Source organism: Diorhabda sublineata, chromosome 2 (genome assembly GCF_026230105.1).
Source record: "Diorhabda sublineata isolate icDioSubl1.1 chromosome 2, icDioSubl1.1, whole genome shotgun sequence".
Taxonomy (NCBI): domain Eukaryota; kingdom Metazoa; phylum Arthropoda; class Insecta; order Coleoptera; family Chrysomelidae; genus Diorhabda; species Diorhabda sublineata.
The window spans coordinates 19,903,113-19,927,683 of NC_079475.1; the positions used below are offsets into that span (position 1 = coordinate 19,903,113).

At 31.6% G+C, this 24,571-nt stretch overlaps 2 protein-coding genes across 7 annotated transcripts in view; both read right to left on the reverse strand.

Annotated features, from left to right (window-relative positions):
• The window catches only part of LOC130453253 (anoctamin-2-like), a 34,921-nt gene extending 23,555 nt beyond the window's left edge, over positions 1-11,366 (reverse strand). The window contains exons 1-3 of one of the 6 annotated variants that reach the window (XM_056792885.1): positions 11,304-11,339; positions 11,149-11,257; positions 5,778-6,012 (exon numbers count right to left, since the gene is read on the reverse strand). In XM_056792885.1, coding sequence (XP_056648863.1) covers positions 5,778-5,999 — 222 coding nt within the window. In that variant the 5' untranslated portion in view covers positions 6,000-6,012; positions 11,149-11,257; positions 11,304-11,339. Of the gene's footprint in view, positions 1-1,097; positions 1,142-5,777; positions 6,013-11,148 lie in introns of those variants that run through there. The other 5 variants (XM_056792889.1, XM_056792884.1, XM_056792886.1 and 2 more) reach the window with 5 other exon arrangements.
• A 2,803-nt stretch (positions 11,367-14,169) lies between these two features.
• On the reverse strand, positions 14,170-16,491 carry LOC130440623 (uncharacterized). The gene is made up of 5 exons (XM_056773882.1): positions 16,437-16,491; positions 16,289-16,363; positions 16,059-16,184; positions 15,038-16,006; positions 14,170-14,948 (listed from the first exon to the last, which is right to left on the reverse strand). The coding sequence occupies exons 1-5, from the start codon at positions 16,489-16,491 to the stop codon at positions 14,170-14,172; spliced, it is 2,004 nt and encodes a 667-aa protein (XP_056629860.1).
• Between the last annotated feature and the right edge of the window lie 8,080 nt (positions 16,492-24,571).

Here is a 24,571-nt window from a genome sequence, read left to right on the forward strand (position 1 = left end):
ATGTAATGATTTTTGTTGACAGTATCATTTTAATGTAAGTAAGATTCAAATTTAACTTATTTCAATATTTTATAGTTATTATGTTTTTAATTTTTAAAGTGATTATATAATAATAAATTTGAATGAAATATTTTACTTTCTGACATTTTTTCATATCAAGAGCTTATAAAATAAACCAAAAAATAAATACTTTTTAAAAATGCAAGTACCCTATTACGTTTTTTCAATATTCACATTGCGAAGTGAAGTAAAAATAAAGCATTTAGTTGCTAGTTTTTCTTAATATCGATCTATCTAACTTAACTTTAAATTCATTCATTATCATTCGCTACTAATTGTAATTTATCGAAAGAGCTTAAAATATCCCAAATTTTTATTTGAAGTTTATTTCTTTGTTAGTGCTATAGAAAAAATAACATGCACCAGGTGCATGAAGTATATTCTTCACTCATGGAATTTTCAACTTGTTCTATTAGTGAAAAAAATGCCACTTTATACACTTGCTGTATAAATTACTATTATAAAAAACGTCTTTATTCAGAAATGTGTATTTGTATCTTACAAAAGCCACTTCTATGTAGATGTGTTTTTGAAAGAAAATATCTGCTTAAGAGATGAATAAAATTTAAACATAATGAGTAGTTTTGTTTAACAAATGACTCATAAACTGTTAGTTTTGTGAATGTATTTGTATCCAAAAAGGGCAGCACAGAGTTCTCATTGCAGCTACATGATGATTTTATGATATCCAGCGTAGCAAGACGGGGAGAAATTTTTCCATAAGTAATATTTATTCTAAAAGTACTTGCTAAACAAAATTTCGGTTTTGTATAATTAAAAATATACTTAAAGTTGAGGGTACGATAGAATAAATTTGAAAAGATGTGTTTTTAAAGATCACAAAGCATTTGAAACATAGTTTTGGAAAAATACTAATACTAATTTGAAGAAAAGAAAAACAGAAATTGTATGAAGTACCAACCCCTATAATCTAAAAAACTCACGTAAAAATGAATTATACTATTGTCTAATTATATTCTTACAGTTGGTGTTTTGATTAATTTTTTTTTTCAAATGAGGTAATAAAAATAACTTACCGTAGACATATTGTGTTACTGACTTTATAGCAGAATTGGATATGGTAAGGTATCAACATTATACCTTGTATATATCCGCAAACAAAAACCGATAAGGTAAAATAACTTGATTAATTTCAAGATTTATGATAAGGAATTGGAAAAATAAAACAATAATTATTCCAGTTATACCTCAAGATATTTACTGAAATGAAAGCTAAAGATTAAATCTAGATAAGAAAGGAAGATTCAAGTTAAATTTTCTGGACTTATACTGGGTATTTTTTGTTAAAAATCGATTGAAAAATTCATTTTTGCTATATTTAGATTGTACACAGGTTGTCTCTGTAAAAGTAACGGATTGGTAACCATTAGGCATAAGCCGCTCCTGGTCTTCAGTTAAACATATGTAATAATCCATTAAAAATTTAGAAAGCTTACAAAAATATAAGTTTTGATTTCGTAACTTCAAATGCCTATAATAACTCAGAAACGAGGAGTCCTATGATATATTTTTTTTATGTCACAGCATTATTTTCACGTCATCTACTCACTCCCGAATTATTTGCAACAAGTCCCAGAACACCCTATTGCAATGTGGAAATGACATGAAAGTTTTAATGCATTTGATACAAGAAAAGGATAAATTTGATTTTTATCCAATTTCAGATATAACTGAACAAGAAACTTACTTACTCCTTACTACTCAAAAAGCTATGAATTAATTGACCAATTTGTGGTAATTAATTAAATTAAGATTTCTTATGGAGATATTTATTCATGTTTTCACCAATAAATGGCGCCACTGAAAAGTATACTTTCTATATAGATTGCAATAGGTAGTTCTATTAATATTAAGGATTTCAATCTTTAAGGAGTGGTTCCCAACCTTTTTGTACCTGCACCCCCATTTAAATAAAATTTTCGGCCCCCTTAATTTTTCTAACAATCTAATTTCATAAATACTCAACTGATATTATAATTTATTTAGTGGGCTACAAAAGAATATACAATATTATGTATACATTATTTATTATTATAAGAAATAATAATTTTAAATGGAATAAAAAAAAATTTACAAAAATGATATTTTGCAAACAGCTGCATGCCCCACTTGCAACAGATTAGAAACCACTGCCTTAAAGCGTACGGTAACAGTCGTGAGTAATGCTGTATTTTGTTAACTAAAGTAAGATTTCAGTAGATGGCACCAGAAATGGAGGTGTAACAGTACTGTTCTATCATAGTACTTGACAGTTTACTTGATTCATTTACCAACTAATACGTTTGTAAGTAATGTAGTAATGACATAAACTAATATGTTAAGGTTATCTACCATTGAATATATCATTTAACAAGTTTGTATGCTTCTTCTAAAAATTACGTCCTCTTTTCAGCCTTACCATTTATGATAACCCGAGGACTTTACACTACTACTACTACTTAAAAAAGGTATTAGAAATAGTACACGCCGACGATTTAGACGAAATATTTTTTAAACCTCCTGAGGGTGATGAAGCTTTAACAATGGAAGACTCTAGTGAAGAAGACGGCGGTGGAGACTTTGATAATTTGTCAAAAGGACAACTGGAGCTCCCTCCGAAGTAAAATTAGTAGAAGCAAGAGTTGGAGCTTCATAAAATGAGAATTTACTTGCAGTAAAAATGTGAATTGGGCTAACATAACAAAATCTAAATACAAATACTACGAAAATTTATCAAGAGTAGAAATATTCGAAGTTTTTTGATGAAAAAGTTTTTGAATGCACTTCACAACATATATCGGCCTGTGCAGGTTTGAAACTTGTCAAGATCCTAAAGTTACTAGAGAAGAGCTAACATTTTTTGTAGCAATTTTGATTCTCTCGAGCAAAAAATATTTCTGGGAAAGTGATGTTGATATGAGAAGTTACTTAGTTTGTACGAAAGTGGCTACTTAAGTTTTGAGATATGGCAACACCGATATGAATGCCAAATCTGACATTGTCATCATAAAATTTGACATTTTTAATGGTGTACGTACTCAAAACGTGTTGTTATACGAGTGCTATTTGAGTTGTTTATAGATACTTGGAACATTCATCTTAGTCGAGCGATTATTTTCTATAACTTTCGACGAGCACTAAACCATCAGCACAGTGCCGATCAACTCGCTTCGACTCTTGGTGTTGAAGCAATATCTCGAATCATCGTGTTTTTCTGATTTTCCGAATTCATTCGCTACAGGATGAATTTCGTGAAGGTCGTCTAAAGTCGACTCTTGTACCAGAAAACATCGATAGCGTGCGTAAACTGATATTGCAAAATCGTCATGTGCATACCGTGAGGTTGAGGCATACTAGGGCATTAATTCCATTCGCATACAGTCAATACTGCATGAACATTTGTATGTCAAAAAGATTTTTTCGCGTTGGATATATAAAGAGGATAACAGGTTAAATGTATGGAAGAGAGGAGTGTTAAGAAAATTGAGAGGAACAAAATGAATGAAGAAGAAGAACGAATGCAGAGATTTGAAGTCAGGCAGAGATCGGCTATATAGTAATGGGCAAAAAGACTACGTTGGTTGAGGTATATAGCCATAACAAAAGAAAACAGGTGGATGAAAAGAGCCCAAAAAAGGTGCAAAAAGAAGAGAACGTCCACGTAGAAAATAGCTAGATACATGTAAGGAAGACTTACAGAAGTTAGAGATAGCGAACTGACGCAATGCAGCCGTGTACAAAAGGAGTTGGAGATAAACAGTAGAGAGACTTCAAATGTTATATTTTTATTTTATGAAATTCATTAGTAAGTATTGGAAAAATAATAATTAAGTAAAATATTTATCATCTTACATATTTCAGAAAGTTTTACCTATTCTCAGTACATTAAACATTGTACGTTATTGCTCCAATGGAATGAATACTTATCCATAATCTCAACTCTATGTAATCAAAACAACTTTGCAAAAATACCATCCGTTTTCAAAGAATGATGAAATATTCCCAAAATGTTATTTTTAGGGTATATATAGAACGATGCCACGAAAACCTATTCGCAAGCTTCACAAGAAATCATTCGAGAGAGACAACAGACACGTTTGTGATGCCCTAAAATACGTTATACAATAAAAATCTTGGGAAGACGAGAGACAAGTTGAGACGGTTTCCTGTCTCAAGTATATTGGAGGAAAAAGGTATTCTAGATGCTTTATTTGCTGCCAGTTCATTTGCCCTTAGCCCTTCACGCAGCAAGTGCTATGTCAATTCATTCAACAGTAGTTGAACCGAAAAGGTGTTCATATTCCTGTATTTCAAAACAATCTACCTGGAAAGGATCGGTATGTAGGAAAGAAATCCTGAAATGGCGAGGAGATTGTCAAAAAACATAAAACGCTTAAAGGTACAAGTAACAACAGAAACAATTGTGGAGTATTTCGAGAATAGCTCGTGAAGATGTGTTTCCGAAAAACATAATAAATTTCTATGAAACTAACATAACCGATGGCTCAAAAATTTTTTTATTCATCCAAAGCCTCTACGCTCATCATGTTCTACGCTACATAATATCAGCTTCGTATTTTTTTGCCTCCGAATACCATACATATATGTCAGCCATTAGATGCCTCTGTATTTGGGCCATTATAAAAACATGCTTTCGCATAATCAAATGTTCATGCATAATTGTACACACTGCCTTCTGATATCTTTATGGCCTCAGCTATATCACACAATTCCAGTTTACGATCAGATATAACCAATTTGTGGACTTTTATTATGATTTCTGGAATAACCACTTCAATTGAACGACCAGTACGTTCACCATCATCATTGTCTATACGACCACATTTAAATTCAACAAACCAATAACAAAGGGTTCTTTTCGTTGGAGCAGAGTCCGAATTGAAAGCATTACTGAGCTTCTACTTCTTCTAGAATTTTTTTCATCAAGAAGCTATGATAAATTAACACACGAAATTGTTTTGAAAATAACGAAAGTGGCTTCACTTAATGACTGTCACTTTTTCCTGATTAATCGAAATGTCATAAAATTTTACATACTGTCTTTTGAAAATTGGTACTTCATAAACGTCATATGGATTTAACAATGGCAGCGCCATCTATTTGTCAGTCACAAGACTTATTCTGTGATGTAATGTCACAATAAACGTGGTATTTAATTTAAAACCAACAAAAAAATAAACAGACTTAATACCCACACATATTTTATCATGATTAAGCATATGATTAAATAATTTACATGTTTTGAGGTCATTTAAAATATTCACTTCCATTGTATACAGAAAAATGTATACAATCAATTCATCATTTTTAAAATAATCGAAAAAGAAGCTGAAATATAATTGACATACAAACTGAAGGAATTGTTTAATAAAAAAAACATTTGTTATTAAGAGAGATAAAATCCCACCACCAATATACTTAGTAAGAGAATTGAGTAACAGAAGAAACAGTTTTAAAATAAGGTAACAAATTAAAGTATTTCATTATTAAATTACATTTAATTACAACAATGATAATTAGAAATAAATTTTCTGACTAATCCAGGGGAAGTATATCAAATAATTCCTCAAGTAAAACTTGTATAGAAACATTTGAATTTAGTACAAATAAAATGATTTAAATAATTTAATAATGAAAATAAAAGATTAGATAAATTAAATGCCATGCACAATTTTCAAATCAAAGTAAAACAATACCCTATTTTTCCACTGTTCATACGTGTTAACAACTCTACTTTTATTTGGCACCTTTTTCTGATCCAAATCTCCCATTTCCAATTCATTGGCGTCATCAAAGTCCATAATGGAACGATACACTGTATTTCTAGATAATCCGAGGTATTCTTTACTATTGAATCTTCGTTTTCCTGTCGTGGAATTGACAGACACTGTATCGAAGAAATCATCATCATCTTCCATCACTTTGAATCATCTAAAAATATAAAATTCTATTTACAATAAAGATTATATATATATTTATTCGAATCTCTCTGTGAATTTCATTAAATGAATGAAGTTACATCATTTGTTAAATTTAAAAAGTTCGTTTAGTATTCAAGGTAAAATGAAACGAGATCTCTACGAGGGTCCGAAGATAATTTGTTTGGTAAGTAATGTAATAGAAAAAAAAGGGATGATAAATATTTATTGATTTAAGCAAGTGGTTATAAATTTTATAGATTTTCAGTACGTGTTTAGTACGGTGATTCATTTCCAAAATATTATATATATATATATATATATATATATATATATATATATATATATATATATATATATTTTCTTTTTGGTGCCCAAGCAAAATATTAATCTACATATAGAAAAAAAATTCTCACCAAGTTTGAGCTCTAAATATCATTTTCAAGTACACACAATTACCATTGAGAATACATATAAAAAATATATATACGAGGATATATTGAAAAATTGTTAGCATACTATAGAACCAAACATAACTTCAATGTCAAAATATTTTTATACTCAACATATTCTCCTCTTAATTGGATACATTTATTACAGCGAACCTAAAACGTCTCTAGACCCTTCAAAAAAAATGTTTCTTCTTGCTCTACAAACCAGACCCCAACAGCTTTTATTATCTCATAGTTGGAAGGAAGTCACATAAAAAAGAAGCCTTAACAACTAGAAAAGATTGTGAGCTAAGAATTCATAATTCATTCAATTCTCTTTCTGAGATGATCATAAGTCGTGCGACGAATGAATGCGTACTGATAAGGGTTGAAAAATGTATTGAAGTTCAAGGGAACAATTTTGAACATTTACTTTAAAACAGACTATTTTCCTTTGGCTTTTAATTTTCCATAAAATTTTGTAGCATATCTTATTATTGTCACAACTCGTTTAATTCGATTAACTTTTGCTTGAAATGAACCGAATACCTTCAAATTGTTATGTATTCTTTTAATAATGTACGATTTTGAACTATCTGGATATCCTTCTGCAAAGAAAGCACATGTTCTTGTAACAACTTTGCCATATTAAAAGCAAATTTACATAATCTTTTTTATTTTTTAGTGCTTGTATTAACGGGTGAATATAAAATAAAAAAATAATTTATAAGGGTCTGTAACCGTCAAACTTTTTACAAAAAAATTAATAACTCAAAAAGTATGTATTTTTCAAAAAAAGTTTTAAGACAAAACTATACTAAAATTTTACGTAAATTTCAAAAATGTACTCATATGCAGGGTGTTCCATTTAAAATAACAAAGTTACAGTCGACTTCCGGCAGAAACGGAAAAATATTTTAGTTATGGTATATAAATAAATGGAACGGGCACATAGCGCTACGAAAGTGAGGCCGATTGAAATAGCTATATTGTAGTACCCCGTCGCACTCTTTTTCATTGTTCAAATGGCAAAAGCTAAGATTTTCATGTGTTGAATTATATCTTCGTTATTATAAATAATTTAAATATTTTTTTATAATATATCAATAACAAATGATTCTTAAAACTCATGAAAACCTTTGGGGACTAATATAAATTGTAAACTGGATAAAAAGTAATAAATTGGGGAGCACATCTGAGAAATATTATTCCTACTACCTATTTATTAACTTAATAGTTAATTCAATAAAATAACTTCGCTACTATAATAAAAACATTTTGGAACTTTTGAAAATATATTTGGGAAAAATAACGTAATATTATTAAGTATACAAAGTCAAAGCATGTAATTAAGAACAAGTATTTAAAAATAATATATAAGTGAATTACAGGCATCATATACGATTCGAATACACAAGGCCTTAAGAAATAAAAGCATTTTATTTCGAATAAAAATTACATAAACAACTAATCTATCTAATGCCCCACTTACTGCTTAAAGTAACCTACTTAAAAAAACAAGTTTTAGCAATTTTTGAATAAAATTAGTTTTGTCATTTTTTGTCTAATGGCAGACGATTTTCCATTAATTTCATTATTCAACAATTTGGAATAATGGTGCATTCTACATTTTATAAAAGTATAAGTAACTTTTCTAACAATTTGAATTTCATGTAGTTCCTCTGCAAAAAATTCGTGATTTATGGGGTGTACTGGAATAAATAGACTGATTTTGTCTGAAAAGTATTTTATAGCTCTATTTACTAATATATTCTTTACATTTATTCTTTTTTTTAATATCTGTCCCCCATTTATCAATGATATAAATTCTAAAAAACTAATAATATTAAAAACAATGTTTGAAGCATTTACGAAAACACTACTCCCAAGTTTATAACAGCAGCATATGTGCTAATAATGATGAAAATGTCCTCAACACTTACTTCACTAATTTTTGTATTAACAAAGCTTCAAAATCCTCACAAATTTAAAATCAAACACAGTAAATATGAAATCATATGAAATATTAATGAATAACGCCTCTTACAATTTTGGACACACTTTTGCTTCAATGCAAAGGTATGGTGCTTTGATCACTTTGGTTTGTTTACGAAAAACGTTTCAACAATTTGGCCCACGCCCGGATGTCGAGTCCGACCGCTAGATGGCGCCTTCGTCACAGGAACAAAAAATGCAACCCACATGACTCGTGAACCCCTAAGAATGGAAACCAATTAAGAATCTCTTCGTTTGATAATATTCCAGCAGTTATTACTTCATCGTCACATGTAATAAAATCCTCGAAACATACCCTAGGCGCTACTGTATTCCATGCTTCAGGATGTTGGAGAGAAATATCTTGACTTCTTCTTCTGTTAATGACGAAGAAAAACCACGGTGAGCAAAACGATTTTTTATAGTAGTAGGAGTCACGTTTTGCCAAGATTTATCAATTATTCGCATTGCTTGTAATACATCTATACGAGAATCTTTCTTTACTTCAATATTTTGCAACATATTCTTAACAACTTCTTTACGGTATAATGACTTAAAATTTTTGATGATACCCTAATGCGTCACTTACAACTTTGATTTGGTGTTAGGGGGTAGAGCTCGACTTTTACTGATGTCATTGATAGGATCTTTCTTTTTTCTTTAGTCATTTTCTCATCGATGTCCATGAGGCAGTTTCGGAAGATTCCAGAAGTCATCCAAGCTTTAGTATTCGATTCATATTTTAATATCAGCGATTTACATTTTGAGAAATAGCGAAGTTTTTTTTGATTTTCCGATAATTAAAGATGAGAGTTTTTCTGTGCCTGTCATGTTTGCAGCAAGTAAAATTGTTGAATGTTCCTTGCTATGCTTTCCACTATGGCATTTATCACCTTTGAAAGTTAGAGTCTATCAGGAAAATATTTCAAAAATAGGCCCGTTTCATCTGCAGATGTTTTCAGGTTCGTATTCACGTATAAACCTATCAGTTTTTTGCTTGTCCATTTGTTGCAAGTGGCAAGATTTACACTTGCACTTACATCACAAACTTTTATGAAAACAACTTTTTTAGCCATCCATTGCTTGCTCTGAAAACATAAAATCCTGAAGACTTCGAATACATTTCGGCTTTTTCTTAAAACAATGGCTCACCATTGCTTATATTGACGACGCTGTTTAAACCACTTCTGCTTCGACCACAGCAACACTCAAGGTTTTTAATTTTCGTTTCTAATTCTAATTTATTTATTACCATTTCATAGAATTGATAATACAAATGAGATATTTATGTATGGTAACAATTTTATAGTCCAAGTTTTTTTTATTCGAGTTGTGGATGGAAAATATGTAAAGAAACAGCTTGTAGGGACTCACTAATTACTTTGACTTATAAAAAGTTAAAATTTCGATCAACGGAGGTTTTAGTGCTTGAACAGGAAAGGGGAAGAAATATTAATTGGATTTTGGGAGGTTTTCGACTTATCGAGGTTCAACTTACAAAGAGTCTGGTTATTATCTACTTTTCATCTGGTAATTTTCTTTAACAGTCTTTCTGACACATATGACAACCTTGTACCTATAGAGAGAGTATTCCATATATCACATATCACAATTTTCAACAGCCATAATTTTTAACACCTGCTGTTATTCTCTTTTCTTTAAAAAATGTATGCAGGTGTATATGTGTATTTGGAATATTTCCTAAAGGCAATGCAATAGTTTCTAATAAGTATCCTCAACTCTCCATTAAGTTCATAACAGTTTCATTCAAATAAAAACTATGTTCTATAGCACCTCCGTAAAGAATATTTTAAAGCCACTAGAAAATTATATATATTTCAATAAACTGAGACACATATGCTCAAAAAATATATTGTTTCCAAAAACTGCTTTGCAGAATACTCTATAATAATAAAATAATCTAATTTATTACAAAACCATGTTTTGATACGAATTAAAGTGATGAACAGAAATTTTGTATTCACACATGTCTATGGCGGTCTGTGACCTTTCAAATAATCTCCAATGACATATTTTATATATATATATATATATATATATATATATATATATATATATATATATATATATATTTCCATTTTTCTAACATTCAGTAGGTATTATTTTTGAACATCATATTGTAATTTACCTCTATGATATATTATTCACCTTGACATAATCTGTAATTACCTAAATGTAACAGACTAAATAACATTTTTGTGTTGACCATGAGAGACAAGACAGTTCAATATTATATTTGATCAAGGGTATCAAGTATTAATTAACTAATAAAAAAGTTATTGAATATATAATATTGCTCATTTTATATATTTACTCATTTTCCAGTATTTTAAGGAGTGAAACGTTTTACACTTAATACAGTACTCATATTTTTTTTCTAAATATAGTAATTCTGCATGAAAATATTCTTATTATTACTGTTACTTTAATTATTAAAAATATAGTATGTATTCAAATTTGCTAATATTTATTGACAAACAATAATAATTCTGTCAATATTATGCAATATGCGCGGTAAGCAAACTGTTTAAAAAATTGGAACCGCGAAAAAAAATTTGTTCTGCTGTAAAATTGACAGTTACAGATTCATGTGTAGGCAACTTAATGTCTAAATTGATACTTGTGTAAAAATATATTAGATATTGGATCAAGGCTGATTAATAGTTATCTGAAAAAGGAAAAACTAAAAAAGTAAATCATACCATTTTGATGATTCCTGATGTGCGGTGGTGAACCATTTTTGGTGTTTTGTGCATAACAATTTGTAAAAATAATTGGTAGTGCATGTGCAATCATGAAACAAAGTTGAAACTAAATAGTTACAAGTAGAACTCTTTAATTTTCAATCTTATCTTACCTAACCATACTTTTATCACCACATACATATAAACCCAAACACGAAAACGGAATGATTGATACTGAAGGAGCAGCAACCAACGTTGCCGTGTTCATTAAAAATTGACAAAGTTGTAGAATGATCCATTTAGATAGATAGAAAAATTTATGATCATTCGAGAAATATACGATTTAAAAAAATATGCAGCAAACAGAAATTAACTATCAAAATAAAACGAAGTAATGTAAAACACGTGTCAAAAAAATAATAAATAGTAGTTCCATAGATAAAATTCAAAAGCCGGCAACAAGAAAAAATTACAAATAATTAGTTGGAATTATGCAGAATAACGTGACGTTATGATCTTTTATAAAATATTTCGTCATCAATTATTTAGTATCTTACACGGATTCAAAGAATTTCTCTTACTTGGAATACATAATCTATTAATAGAAAATTTTTCAAACACCTCAAAATAATTTAATCACTCCCGAGTATAATTTATTTAATACCTACTTCCACTAGATTTTCATGGTTGTATTCAAGGGATAATTTGTATTTTGAAAACTAGAAAATATATGGATGGATCAGGGATAGTTCGATGTGATAAATTCAAATCAGCTTTGTTAGGTAACTTCTAACATTTTCTCACAAAAATGATTTCTTATAAGCTAACGGGTGGGTCAGAAAGTTTTGCAAATTTAAAAAAATAATAATGAAAAAACTAAATATGATCCACATAGAATTATTTTATTTTATTTGAAATATACATCTGGGAAATTCATTTCTTAAAATGAACATCATCCAGGTGTGCACCATCGCGCTACAAACATTCCTCGAATCTAGATCTCAAATTGGAAAAAACTCGCTAGAATATTGCGCTGGAAATAGCTGCTATTTCTTCTCGGATGTTGGTCTTCATCTGATTAAGCGTGGCTGGGTTATTGGAGTAGACTCTACTTTTCGGGTATCCCCACAATAAAAAATCCAGTGGTGTGATATGAGTTTGGCAGCAAACATCTGGTTTATGACCGCCAAAGAGACATTGGAAGTATGACATGTCGCGCCACCTTGTTGAAACCATGTCGTACGATTATGGGCTTCAAATTGTTGCAGTTGCGGAAAGAAAGAAATCCCTTGACATGGCTATGTATTGCTTAGAATTTACAGTGAAAGATTGCCCCTTTTGATTTTGGAAGAAATAGGGTCCAAACAGTTACTTGCGGCAAATGTAGAGGCTTTTGATGTTTTGGTCGTGGGTTCTTTGCAGCCCAGTAACGGTAATTCTATCTATTGACATGCCCATTTTTAGTGAAAATGGGCTTCGTCGGAGAAAATAATATTGTTGAAACTCTGAAAGCTTTCTAATATTATTCCAAAAAAAGCTCGTCTTAAAATCAAATCATCTGGCTGTAGTTTCTGCACAAGTTAAATTTTATTTCAGATCTTTCGACAAAATACGACTCAAAGATGTTCTGGATACCACAAGTTCGGCTGATCACTTGCGAGTCGATGGACCAGGATTACGTTCAACTGAAGCTCTCACTTATTGAATTATGTCTTCGTTCTTGTTGATCTTGGACGGCCCGTAGGCTTCTGTTTGAGAGTCGAACCAGTAGCTTCGAACTTTCTGACCCACGATCGAATCACACTTTCCCTCGGACACTGATTTATGTCATGTAATCCAAACTCACGCCGAGCAATAGCGCATGAATCGCCATATTTGTAATAATGTTTAATGCAGAATTCACGTTGCGCTCCGGTAAAGTGATCCATCGCGACTAAATTTCCGAGAACCGAGCTATTCATCCCCACCAGCCCCGCAGATCCCATTTATAACGTTCAAACGCAAAAGATTTTGTAAAATCGTACGCCTTTCTGGCCCACCTGTTATAACATTTTTAGACCTGCTAATTAAATCGTATTTAAAAATTTGCATAATTGACTACAGATTGTTTGGCCTATTGAACAAGTCGTAAGACTCGCTTTTAGGCCAGTCTATTTATTTCCGTATCAAAATATTAACCAAAAAATTTACTGAGAGGAATGGTAATAGTATAGGTAAGTAAGCAAAAATTTTTGTAAAATGAAAGAAAAATATGTCAACACCCTCGACAAAAATTTTAGACAGATTATTCACTTTGAATGAATGTTTGAATAATATTTCTTTAAACATCAAAACAATTTATATTTCTACTAAAACTTGTAATTGTGTAGTAATATAGGCAGAAGGACTTCGGTAGATAGCCTTTTGTGCTGAATTGTCAGTATAATAACTGTATTAATTTACGTTATTTATCTCTTAAATGTCATTTGAAGTAGCAAATTGAGTACATTTCGTCCCTTCAATGGTAAACTCGCGAATCTGCAAAATCTCAATTATTCAGGGGAGCAAAACGCAATTCGATTTGTTTCCCTAAAATCAGTTTTAATTCTTTTTAAATGTTATTTTTGCCTATAATGTATAACTTGAGGCCATTTTGAAGGCTATAAGAGCAACTTTGAAAATTTTCGATTTTAAAGGCCTAAAACGCAGATTCGTTAGTTTACTGTGGTACACATTTGGTAATTATTGTAGTTTGACAGTAAACTAGCGAATCCGTAATAATTATTGTTCCAAATTTAATGTTATTATTCACTCAATTGTCGGTTTTTATTATACAACTTCGCTATACTAATGCACAATAGTTTTAGGGTACATATTTTAATATAAAAAAAGTACTTAGTCCAAACCAAATACAAGAACAAATTAAAAAATATTTATCGTTATCAAAAATTAAATCTCAAAACTAAACGTAAATTAATAATTATAAGATCAAATTAAAAAAATACAAAATTAACAAAAATTAAATCTCAAAAATCAACTTAGATTAATCCTTAGAACTTATTATTCAGAATAATCAGACTTTTCCAGCTGATCTGGTTCTGGCAAGTTGTCTCTTGCCAATTTATTTGTAGGTAAATTATCATAGTAATCGTGATTAACTTTGGGTATCACTAATTCATCACAAAGTTTTTTTAAGTCTTTCTTTTTTGCATTCGAAATCGGAATTCGAGAAGAATACAGTTTTGCAGGCTCTGATATTATTACAGGACGCCCTCGTAGCTTCTTCAAAGTACATTTAGTGTATGACGTATCGTTGTAACTATTTTTTAAAAAAAATGTCTCTGGAGCCGATTTTTCATAATGCAGCCACACTGCATTGCGAAACTTAAGTTTCTGACCTGACTCGTCTTGGAAAACAGATTTTTTAGATTGGTTAAAATCTATGAAATTATCGTGTAAAAGATACGTGACGTCATAAGGTCTTGGATTTGATCGTGCTGTTCTTATCACTTGTGCCCAGCCTTCTGGGGTGTATATAGGAATATTTTTCGATTTCTGCTCTATCTTACCGTGAATGGAGTCGCATTCCATTTGGGTGTGTCCAGATTCGAAAAACTTGTGATCTATCACCTCAAGAACAGGGTGTACTTTTAATAAATGGAGACACATTATAGAAAAAGTTACGTTCTTTTGCTGCCCTGCACAATTATCTGACATCATTCGAACATGCCTTATTTCTGGTTTATTCATTATAAAATTGTAAATACAAGTAGAAATTTCCACACTTCCCCGCTTTCCTTCAGTTTCATCCCAAAGGTAACAGATAGCATCAGAATTTCCTAAGTTATATGTCGTAAAATTGTAAACTGCAAGTTTTCTGACATAAAACAGAGGCCCGGCTGCACCCTTAGGAGTGTTAAGAACTGACTGTAAGTCAAAGTTAAACGCCAAAACAGACGTTGACGCCTTGCTGTTTCTTTATCCTCGTCCCTGCATTGACGTGCAGCTTCCTTGCGTTTTAAATAATCACCATGACTATTGTTTTGGTCATCATTTCCCTCTGTATTTTTATGAACCTCACAGGTTTTACAAAAATCTTTTTTTGGTTTATGGAATGTTAACTTGTATTCTCTAAACACCCTCCTGTACTTTTCAAAACACACGGGCTTACTAGAAATTTTCTCACACTCCAGTTTATATAATTTATACATAGTTTTAATTGTTAATGAAGAATCAAGATATTTATATTCTGATTTTTTACGGCAGTAATGGAATTCCACAGAAGGAAAGGAAAGAATATGATGCCTAAAAAATTTCTCTGAATTCTCATCTGTTTTTTGTGGTGGTGCCTTCTTTCCTCTCATATCAGGTAGCATTTGGCCTGTTTCACTAACCTTAGCTAAAGCACCCCTAATAGTAGCTTCTGGAATATTTAGAGTATCTAAAAAATAATTCCTGCAGACGTTATGTTTCTCCCCTTTGTATGTTAGAGAGTAACTCTTTGTTGCTTTCCTTCGAGACTCATGATTCGTTGTTTTTCTTTTTGGAAGATTGACAGTCACATGTTTTACAATAAATTCACGTTGCTGGTATAAAGTATCTAACCCGTGAAATGTTTTATAAATTTGTAACCTGCCATCTTCAGGAATTAAATCTTTACACTTGTGTTTAGGAAGATTCAAGCAACGAGGAGCTATAATAGGTCTAGCAGGAATATTTTTACCAGTAGTTGTTTTATAAGATTTTCCCTTGAGTCGATTCGCTTTTTCAACACTTCTTTTCCAGAGAGTAGGGTCTGATACCTTCCTTTTCTTCGGTGTTGCCTGTTTAGACGGAGAAGTAGTTTCTTTGTTTGATATTATTTCCTGTGGTAATTCATTAATATTTTCTGTAGCACCTGAAAAAAAAAGGTTTCAATTTGAGCTAAAATTAATCAAGGTTATGCATACTTGTTTCCAAATCACTCAAATTATCCGATGGAGGTTGGTAATCCTTATCAAAAACACTATCATCTGAGCTGAAAGCATTTTCCAGATCCGAACCGAAGGAAGGAATAGGTGACGATTCTCTAGAACCTACAAAAGAAAAATCATTACTTTTGTCAAAACATTGCCGAAATAAAACTTTTATGTGAAGTTTGCAGAGTTGTAGGTACAAAATGTAGATCAAAATTACTTACAAGGTAAAGGCAAAACACGCGAAGTGGATGGAATTGGCAAATCTTCATCTACTGACGTTTTCTCCTCAGTTTTCTCTAAAATTGCAAAAAAATATATTTTTAGTGCTTCGATTATCACCACTAGAAACTTTTAAATTATTTAATTTACCTTTTTCATGTTGCTTTAATGCCATTTCCACTAGCCTCTTCGATCTACTCATCATGTTTTCAAGAAACTTCAGTATTTAAACTTAACCGATGAATTAATTTCAATACAGTACTAACAAACGAAAAAAGCATTAGTGCTTCCACCCGAAAACGCAATATGCAACTAAATGTTAATCTATACTACAAAATTGTTTATACAATGCTTCTTATCCTTAATCATGATAGTTTTCTTTGAAATACATTGTACTTCGTATACGGTATACTTACGTTTGTTTAATTCGGATTTTAAAATGTATACAAATTTATACTATCTTGTAATGTTAACAAAGAATAATGAATAGTTGATACATTTAGGTATTTGTTTATAATAAGTAAAAACCTTAAGCCGAACTTGACTTGTAAAACTCGTACAAAATGTAAGTTAACAAATTAATTGTTATTTGAATACCTATTAAGAATTTTTCAAATTACTTAGTCTTAGGGTCAAAGAATCGTACTCATTATCATTTATAGTAAAATATCGTTCTTGAATTCATAGTGCTGTAACAAATAAAGACACACGTTGAAAATTTATCCAAATCCAAAAGCGCAATAAAAATTGTTTGTATCCAAAAGAGTAAAATGTCCATAAGTTACGCAAGTTTACAACACGCTGATAACATTTACGAAATAGCTCACAACAGTAGACTAACGAATTCGCCTATTCGCGAGTATACATTGGTAAAGAGATGCATGTGTTATTAAAATTCACTACGGTAAAGTCACCAATCTATAAATTCGCTACTTTACAGAGGTCGAAAAACAAGATTCACGCAGTTAGGTGAGTTTACAGTGGCAATATCTAGTATAACGAAACGAGCTACAGATACGCGAGTCTACCATAGTGTGTATTGGTCATCTTACATCCAAATGCACCAATAACCCCAAATTCGCAAAAATTGCAGATTGGCGAGTTTACCATTGTAGGGACGATTTCATATGCAATACCAACTACACAACGTAATAAATCCGTTGTCTTTGGTTAATTCTGAGAAAATTGTTTGTTTATATTTATTAAAATTTTAAGAGATTTGTGCTTTCATTTAGTGATTATACCCTATATTGGAGCATATAGCTCTTACTAATTACTAATAAGATAATTCTATGTGAAACGATTTTATTAAATATAGAATTTCTCTGAAAGATTAGTTAGGTTGTCGATTTTTATTATAATAAATAAAATAGTAAAATGTTGAACCTTGTTATAAGTATGAGATTTTTTAGATTTTATTAAGAACGAGCAATACAACTAACATTATGGTAATTATTATAATTAATGTAGAATTATCATATCACTATGAACAACATATTTCACTTGAGTAAGAAAATAAGTATTTTAACCATTTTAATATCAATATAAATCCATCTAATATCATATAAAACTATAAATGATCTACATTTATATTTTTTGCATTTAGTCTTCAGAATACCATGGTTTTTGGTAACTTGGTGACCCCGCACCAGGAAGAGGGAGCACCAGCTAAATGTCCGACTAACAATGCAGCCAGAGTTGTACCCGACCTCCCCCTGGGGAGGGAACTGGCCGGCGACTGTTAGTAGCCGCTACTACTTATGTCAGACTAAACTACTTACTAGCAGCTTGCAAATTAGCCTAAATGCGGGTTCACACGGAACCGTAATTTGGGTGAGAATACTACTTGCTCTGCGCATATTTCACGACTGCTTGATTTTCACCACCGATAATTAATATACAACCTCCAGTTCACACGAATTAGTGTCTGAAAGGTCTCGCGACCAGAAACGAACCGCCGTTAACATCTAGTTGTTCATGATACGTTTTTTATTTTTGTGTTTTTATTGTGTTTAATCATGACTAAACAGGAAAGTGCAAAATTGTGTGTGAACTTTTAATTATTGAATTACGTTTGAAAAATGTTAAAAAAAAGAAACATAGATGGGTCCGTGATGGGCAAAAAAAACGAAATATTTTTGGTGCCACTAATAATTTATGTCGAGAACGATCTTTGGAAGATCAAAGTGGCTACAGCAACTTTTTTAGAATGGATCCAAGTCGACATTTATATTTGCTCAGTAAAATAAAAGTAGTGATTCAAAAATGTATCAATTTATTTAATTAATAAATTATAGTAAATTTTATTATTTCACTCGTACAAAAATAGAAACAAATACGTGTATACGCGCTAGAAACTTCGCATTTGGTGGGCGTTTAACGACTAAACCGGTCGTGTTCACTTCAACATACCGGAGTAATAACGACCGATCTATTTTTGGTCGATGACGTCTCCCACTACCACGACTACCAGTTCACACCAGGTAGTGATCACAACGAACTCTCCTAATAATGGTATTATCGCCCAGTTTACTACTCCATGTGAACCCGCCTTAATTTGACACAGCCTTAAATGGCGTCCGCTTCTGAACATTTCGAATTTGTAGCGTATGTGTCACCAAAAGATTCCGCGAGGGTTATAAAACCGATGCACAACGGTTTCGTCTGCTGAATGCCACCATTGATCGCCTTGCGGGATGGGTTTTCGATGCTACATGATGTATTGTTATCAAAATTAGCAATTTGGTTAAAACTTTTTGTTTACACTATTGGTCGTTTCTCAATATATTTTCACAACTATTTGAAACTATTGAACACTGCCTCAAAAGTCAGCTTTTAACGTTTTCGTCTGTTGGATGTTATTGATTAATGCGTCTGCCATACAAAATTTTCATGTTTTCTCTACGTAGAACGCGTAATTCAATATTTTTTGTACAGAATCACGACAACTTGTGTTATGTGCCAAAAACTCAAAAGTCTGTTAGCCTGAAAATTTTCTATTTGTTTTCTTTTGTCTGTATATCATATCCATTTGAGTTTCCCTACATACTTAAATATTAAATATCTACTTTATCCTTCTTCGCACTAAAAACCATATATGTAATACTCCTATACGGACAGTTGGTAAGTTAAATAACGTATCTACGTTACGGTGCCGACAGTATTCTTTTCTCTCTCGTTCAAGACACTTTATCTGTACTGCACATGCTTGAAAATTCTCTAAAATATCATTAGTGAGAAAATAATAACTAACCGAAGCGCTCGGAGAATAGAGGGAACGATTCACTATTAGTTTCACTTAGTCGGAACACCTTCCACTTAGTCGGAACGCCTTTTACTAATAGAAACTGTTCATATTATTACATCTATGCTAAAAACTATTTGTGGGCAACTTTTCTTTTTATTCTGCTCAGATTTGAATAGTTTTATCTTCCGTTATTAATCTTGTTACACCTTGTCTTTCAAGATCATACCTTACTTTCAATGTCTCTTCAATCTCGTCTTTTATATTTATAATTATTCAACATCTGTTAAGTTTGAACTTCTTGTTCTATTCTTAGTATTTCCATTTTTAAGTTATTTTCCTTCTCGTTGATTGTTCTATATCTTCTAAATATTTTAACCAACATCATCTTTTGTATAATTCTTTTCCCTGCATATTTCCTCTACAATTTTTTGTGCTTTACCTGAATTTTTTGTAGTTTTGTAGTCTTTTGTAGCTTATTATATATTTTCTATTTTTTTTTCGCAAGCCATTTTCATATATTATATTTATCTGTTTTCTTTTGCAATATTTTCTAGTTCTCTTTTATTTTTTGTTTATGTTTTCATTACTACTTTCTATTTTCTAGTCGGTCTCTTCTATCTTCTTATTCATTATTTGCAGAATATAAAGATTTTCATATATTTTCTAGTTCATATTTTCATTCTTGTTCGCTTTGTTTCTTCTAGAATGCTATCTATTATTATTTTTATCATTTTGTATAATCCTCTCGTGTTATTTCTGTTACTTCTATTATTGTAATTTCAGCTGCTGAATATAAACTCTGTTCGCGGGTCAAATTCCGAATCAGTTAAAGGACCGATCGCATACGCACTTTCAATTGAATTATCGGCTCAAATTTGACACGCCCCGCGCGCGCCTGCGTTTAAGCATACCGGTATATGTGTCTCGTGGCTGGTCGATGACTTAATCTCCCCGAGATCCACGAAATACATATACCTGTATGCCTATGCGCAGGTTCTCACGATCTATCTCGCACAATGTGACGTCACGTTGGAATCAAATTGTGAAGTATAATGTATGCTGTATACCTATCTGTTTTATTTTGATTCCAAAAGTAATATTTAATGCAAAGACATGTCTATATATGTATTATTTATATGGTTTGTGAATTTACAAGTTAAATGTCACGTTATTAAGGTCGCGTGCGGTTTACAGGAAATATTATTTCGCATGTAGTGACGGCATTATGATCTCATAATAAAAAGTACAATATTTTAAAAGAAAATAATCAACACTTAAGTCAACTCTGTAATAGCAGCTAAACACAAAATATCACAAACACACAAAATCCCATTGAATACGAACAACTCTAAGGCCCCTTTCACACCAAACGAATCCGAATCAATCTGGATCACTCCGAATCAAGTTGAATCTGATTCGTCATCTCCACTCTTTCACACCAGCTGAATCAACCTGAATAATTCTTACCTGGAATGTTTAATTCTTCGCCAATTTTCCTCCACACAGAAGATATGAGATTTCTGTTGCTGTGATTTTTATCACTGGCGTCATAAACCGCACTATTTTCTTTAACTTTTAAAATTAATAACTCCACGTCCATCTCGTATGGTTGTTGATTCAAGACTGACCGGACGAGGAATCTGACCTGACAGGTTGAATCAAGTGCGACCTCGAATCAAACCTGATTTAACCAGATTCGTTCGGTCTGAAGGCGGGAGAAGAGTCCTTTCACATTTAAACGGAGCGCTCGAAGCCGAATCTTGGTCAATTACTTTCAACTTGATTCGGAGTGATTCTGATTGATTCGGATTCGTTTGATGTGAAAGGGCCCTCACGTAATATTCTTTAAACTGATTTGGAATTTGACCCACAAACGAAGCTTTTCTTTTGATCTAGTTTCCTGCACCGTAGCTTCTTCTTTTTCATATTGTTATCGTTATCCTGGGGGATTGCACTATCAGTTTTTAACTATCTTTTTTATAAAGCTACACGTTTCAGACAAATATCCTCATATTTATTACAAAAACCCCTACGTTAGGCGTCATTTTATTTTTCTATATTTTCAGTTTTTTTAAAATCTGTTTCAATCAAGTACAATGATGTTATCTTAATTATGTATAACTTACTTTTTAATTTGTCCTGCATTCTGATTTTGTTTCCATTCCAATTTTCTGTGTCTTCTATTTCTTCATTTCCTAATCCACAGTTTTAATTGATTTATGTCAAATAAATTTTGGTTTGTATCAATCTAGAAATATTTTGTATACCACACTTGTATTTTATTCCTATTTTTTTTTTAATTTATAATTTTTATCCACTGAAACTCTTACTTCCAAAAATTGCACTAGACATCTCTTATCAAAAATCAACAAACTCACCAATTAGTTTTTTCTCTCGTAACTCCAGTCCTTTGTTTTTTTTATAGCTCAAAATTGTCGTTTTTCAATTTAATGTCACTGTTACAACACTTAACCTATTCTCTTTATAATTGTCACTGTCAGATTGAATACTTTTTGAACTTTGATTGAAATTTCAAATTCTTCGACGTTTCGACTTCGACTTTAAAGGGCCGTTATCAAGGTGAGGGTGGTTCTTTTTTAATTGATCTTAGAAGTGATCTGATTCCGTGGTCTCAATCTACCTATCCCGTAAGGAATCGACAAATTATCACATGAAATAACCTTGTATAATTTTTATGGAGATAACAATAGTATATTACACACCGAAGTGGGAAGAATTTCATTACTGTCGAAAGATTAGATATAGTTAACTAAGATGCGAAGAAGAAATTAGATAAAACCTCGAAATTCGAAAAAACAGTTTCCGGTTGTGTTAAATACATTATTTTTTATGGCAAGCGTGGGATTAGTTATTAAAATTAATATAAAATTAAATTAAATACATTTCTTCATATTATTTACTTATAGAACAAAATTAGGAACATTACTGTGTATTAGTAATTCCGTCGGGCACATTTTCACTGCTGCTTTTTATTATTGTATTAATCTCAACCAAAAATCTGTCAAATTTTTAAAAACAAGATTATGAATTATGAAGTTGTCAAATTAGTAAGTTGGCATGTAGATTTGATTGATACTTGATTACTAGGTACATACAATGACATCAGTCTTTCAGTTTTTGGCCTAGTCCTGAAATTACGTACTTTCCGAATAAGGCCGAAAAAGCTATACTTTCTCAATTTCCGGACGGTTGCCCAAAAAAGTTATTACGATAGGATTTGATCGGTTTCTCAAAAGACATCAACCTTTGGTAATGTCAAGTGAGGCACGACGGGCCTATCTGAAGGTATACGTGCTCAACGGCCCCTTGGTTGCCCACAATGATACTATGAACTATGTACAAAAGGATTTTCTTGATTTATTTTAATGGAGAGTAATCAGTAGCTAAATTTTTCACGATTGCAATTAAATTTGACTGAAACTAATATTAAATTAAAAAAAATTTTCCGTCTTTCTCACGGTTTTTTCCAGGTTGGTTTTCACATTATCCCGGTTAGAATTTCGTGAACTTACTACACTTTTATGATGATGAACATTTATTTTAGAAAATACAAGTATAATCATACAACCAAGTTATTTTTTTAATATAACTAATTGTTTCTCCACTGCTGCATGTTGCACAATTTTTGAGAGCCTTCACGGATTTTTTTCTTTTTTTTTACAGTTTCTCTCTCTGTTCATTGAGTTTCCAGCGAATCTTGAGATTTTTTGTCTGCGCCGTATCTTGAGGAGGCATACATCATCGAGTAACATAGATTTTCAAATATTTACATTTTTCAATCCACCAACTTTTGTAGATAATCGTACACTAATCTTTGGCGCATAAGTAATTCTTCTTTTAAAATTTCAACCAAAATTCCCTTATTGACAGAAAATGCTCTCTCTGCTATTGCATTGCCGCGAGAAAATATTAGAAGAAATTGCACCACCTATCTTCGATAACTTCCATCCTAAAATCATCTACTCTATCACATTTGGATTAGTTTTTAATCTTATTCAGAGTGATCTCTAAAAGCCCTATCTGCTTCTTCCAATATAGTGCCATTGTATCTGTTGGCAGCCAACAAAATATCAAATGCTTCAGACATCAGTTGCACGGATTGTTCTGGATCCTTGTCAATCTTATTGGGATTAAGGAAATTTATTGCTTCCATTAATTTGAATGCTAAAGGGCATTTTTCCAAAAGATTGGAAACCTTATACCGCAACGGTTTCTACAATCATTGTGAAAGATCAAAATGTCCTCATTTTTGACTCCGATGCAATTATTTAAAGCCGCTCTTGCAGCATACCCTAAATCAATATCTTGCATTTTTTGAGGCTGCAGAATAAACCATTGGCATCTTTTTTGAAATTGACTATGTTATAAATAGGAGGCTTCGAAGAATTTTGCCTGTAACGAACCGCCTCTCAGGTCTTACAAATGGATTTAGGTTCCAATCACTTTGAAAATGTTTAAGGAATGGCTCTAATTCTTCGAATAAGGACTGGAAGAATGCTACATCAGCCAATAATAGTTTATCATCCAAAGACTTTTCCACGGTTTTAAAACTTTCACATGATGGCTTCTGATCTCCGTTTTGCAGATAAGATATAAATTTTTCCAAGTGACCAAATTTTTTGAGAAATAGGTATGTTTTTTAGCCATTAAACGGAATTTCAGAGGAAACTTAGAGCTACCAGAACATTCCTCGTCTGGTAGGACACTTTTTGAATTAACATTCTCTCATGAATGCTGTAATATTCCAGCCTGTTGTTTATAATAGTTTTAAAAGCGACATTTACAATGTATAAACCGCATGTCCCAATATTTGAAAATGTAAATTGAGAATCCTCAACTTCTTTCGATTCACATGAGGTCCAACCATCGATATTTGGAGCAGTTTCTTTGAAACAAGATCTTGCAAACCAACTTTTAGGCCTGCCAACAAATCGACAGCTTTTGCATGATTAAGAACACGGATCTTGGACATGATTCCTACCGCTATGCCCATATCTAACATAGATGTCCATTTGTT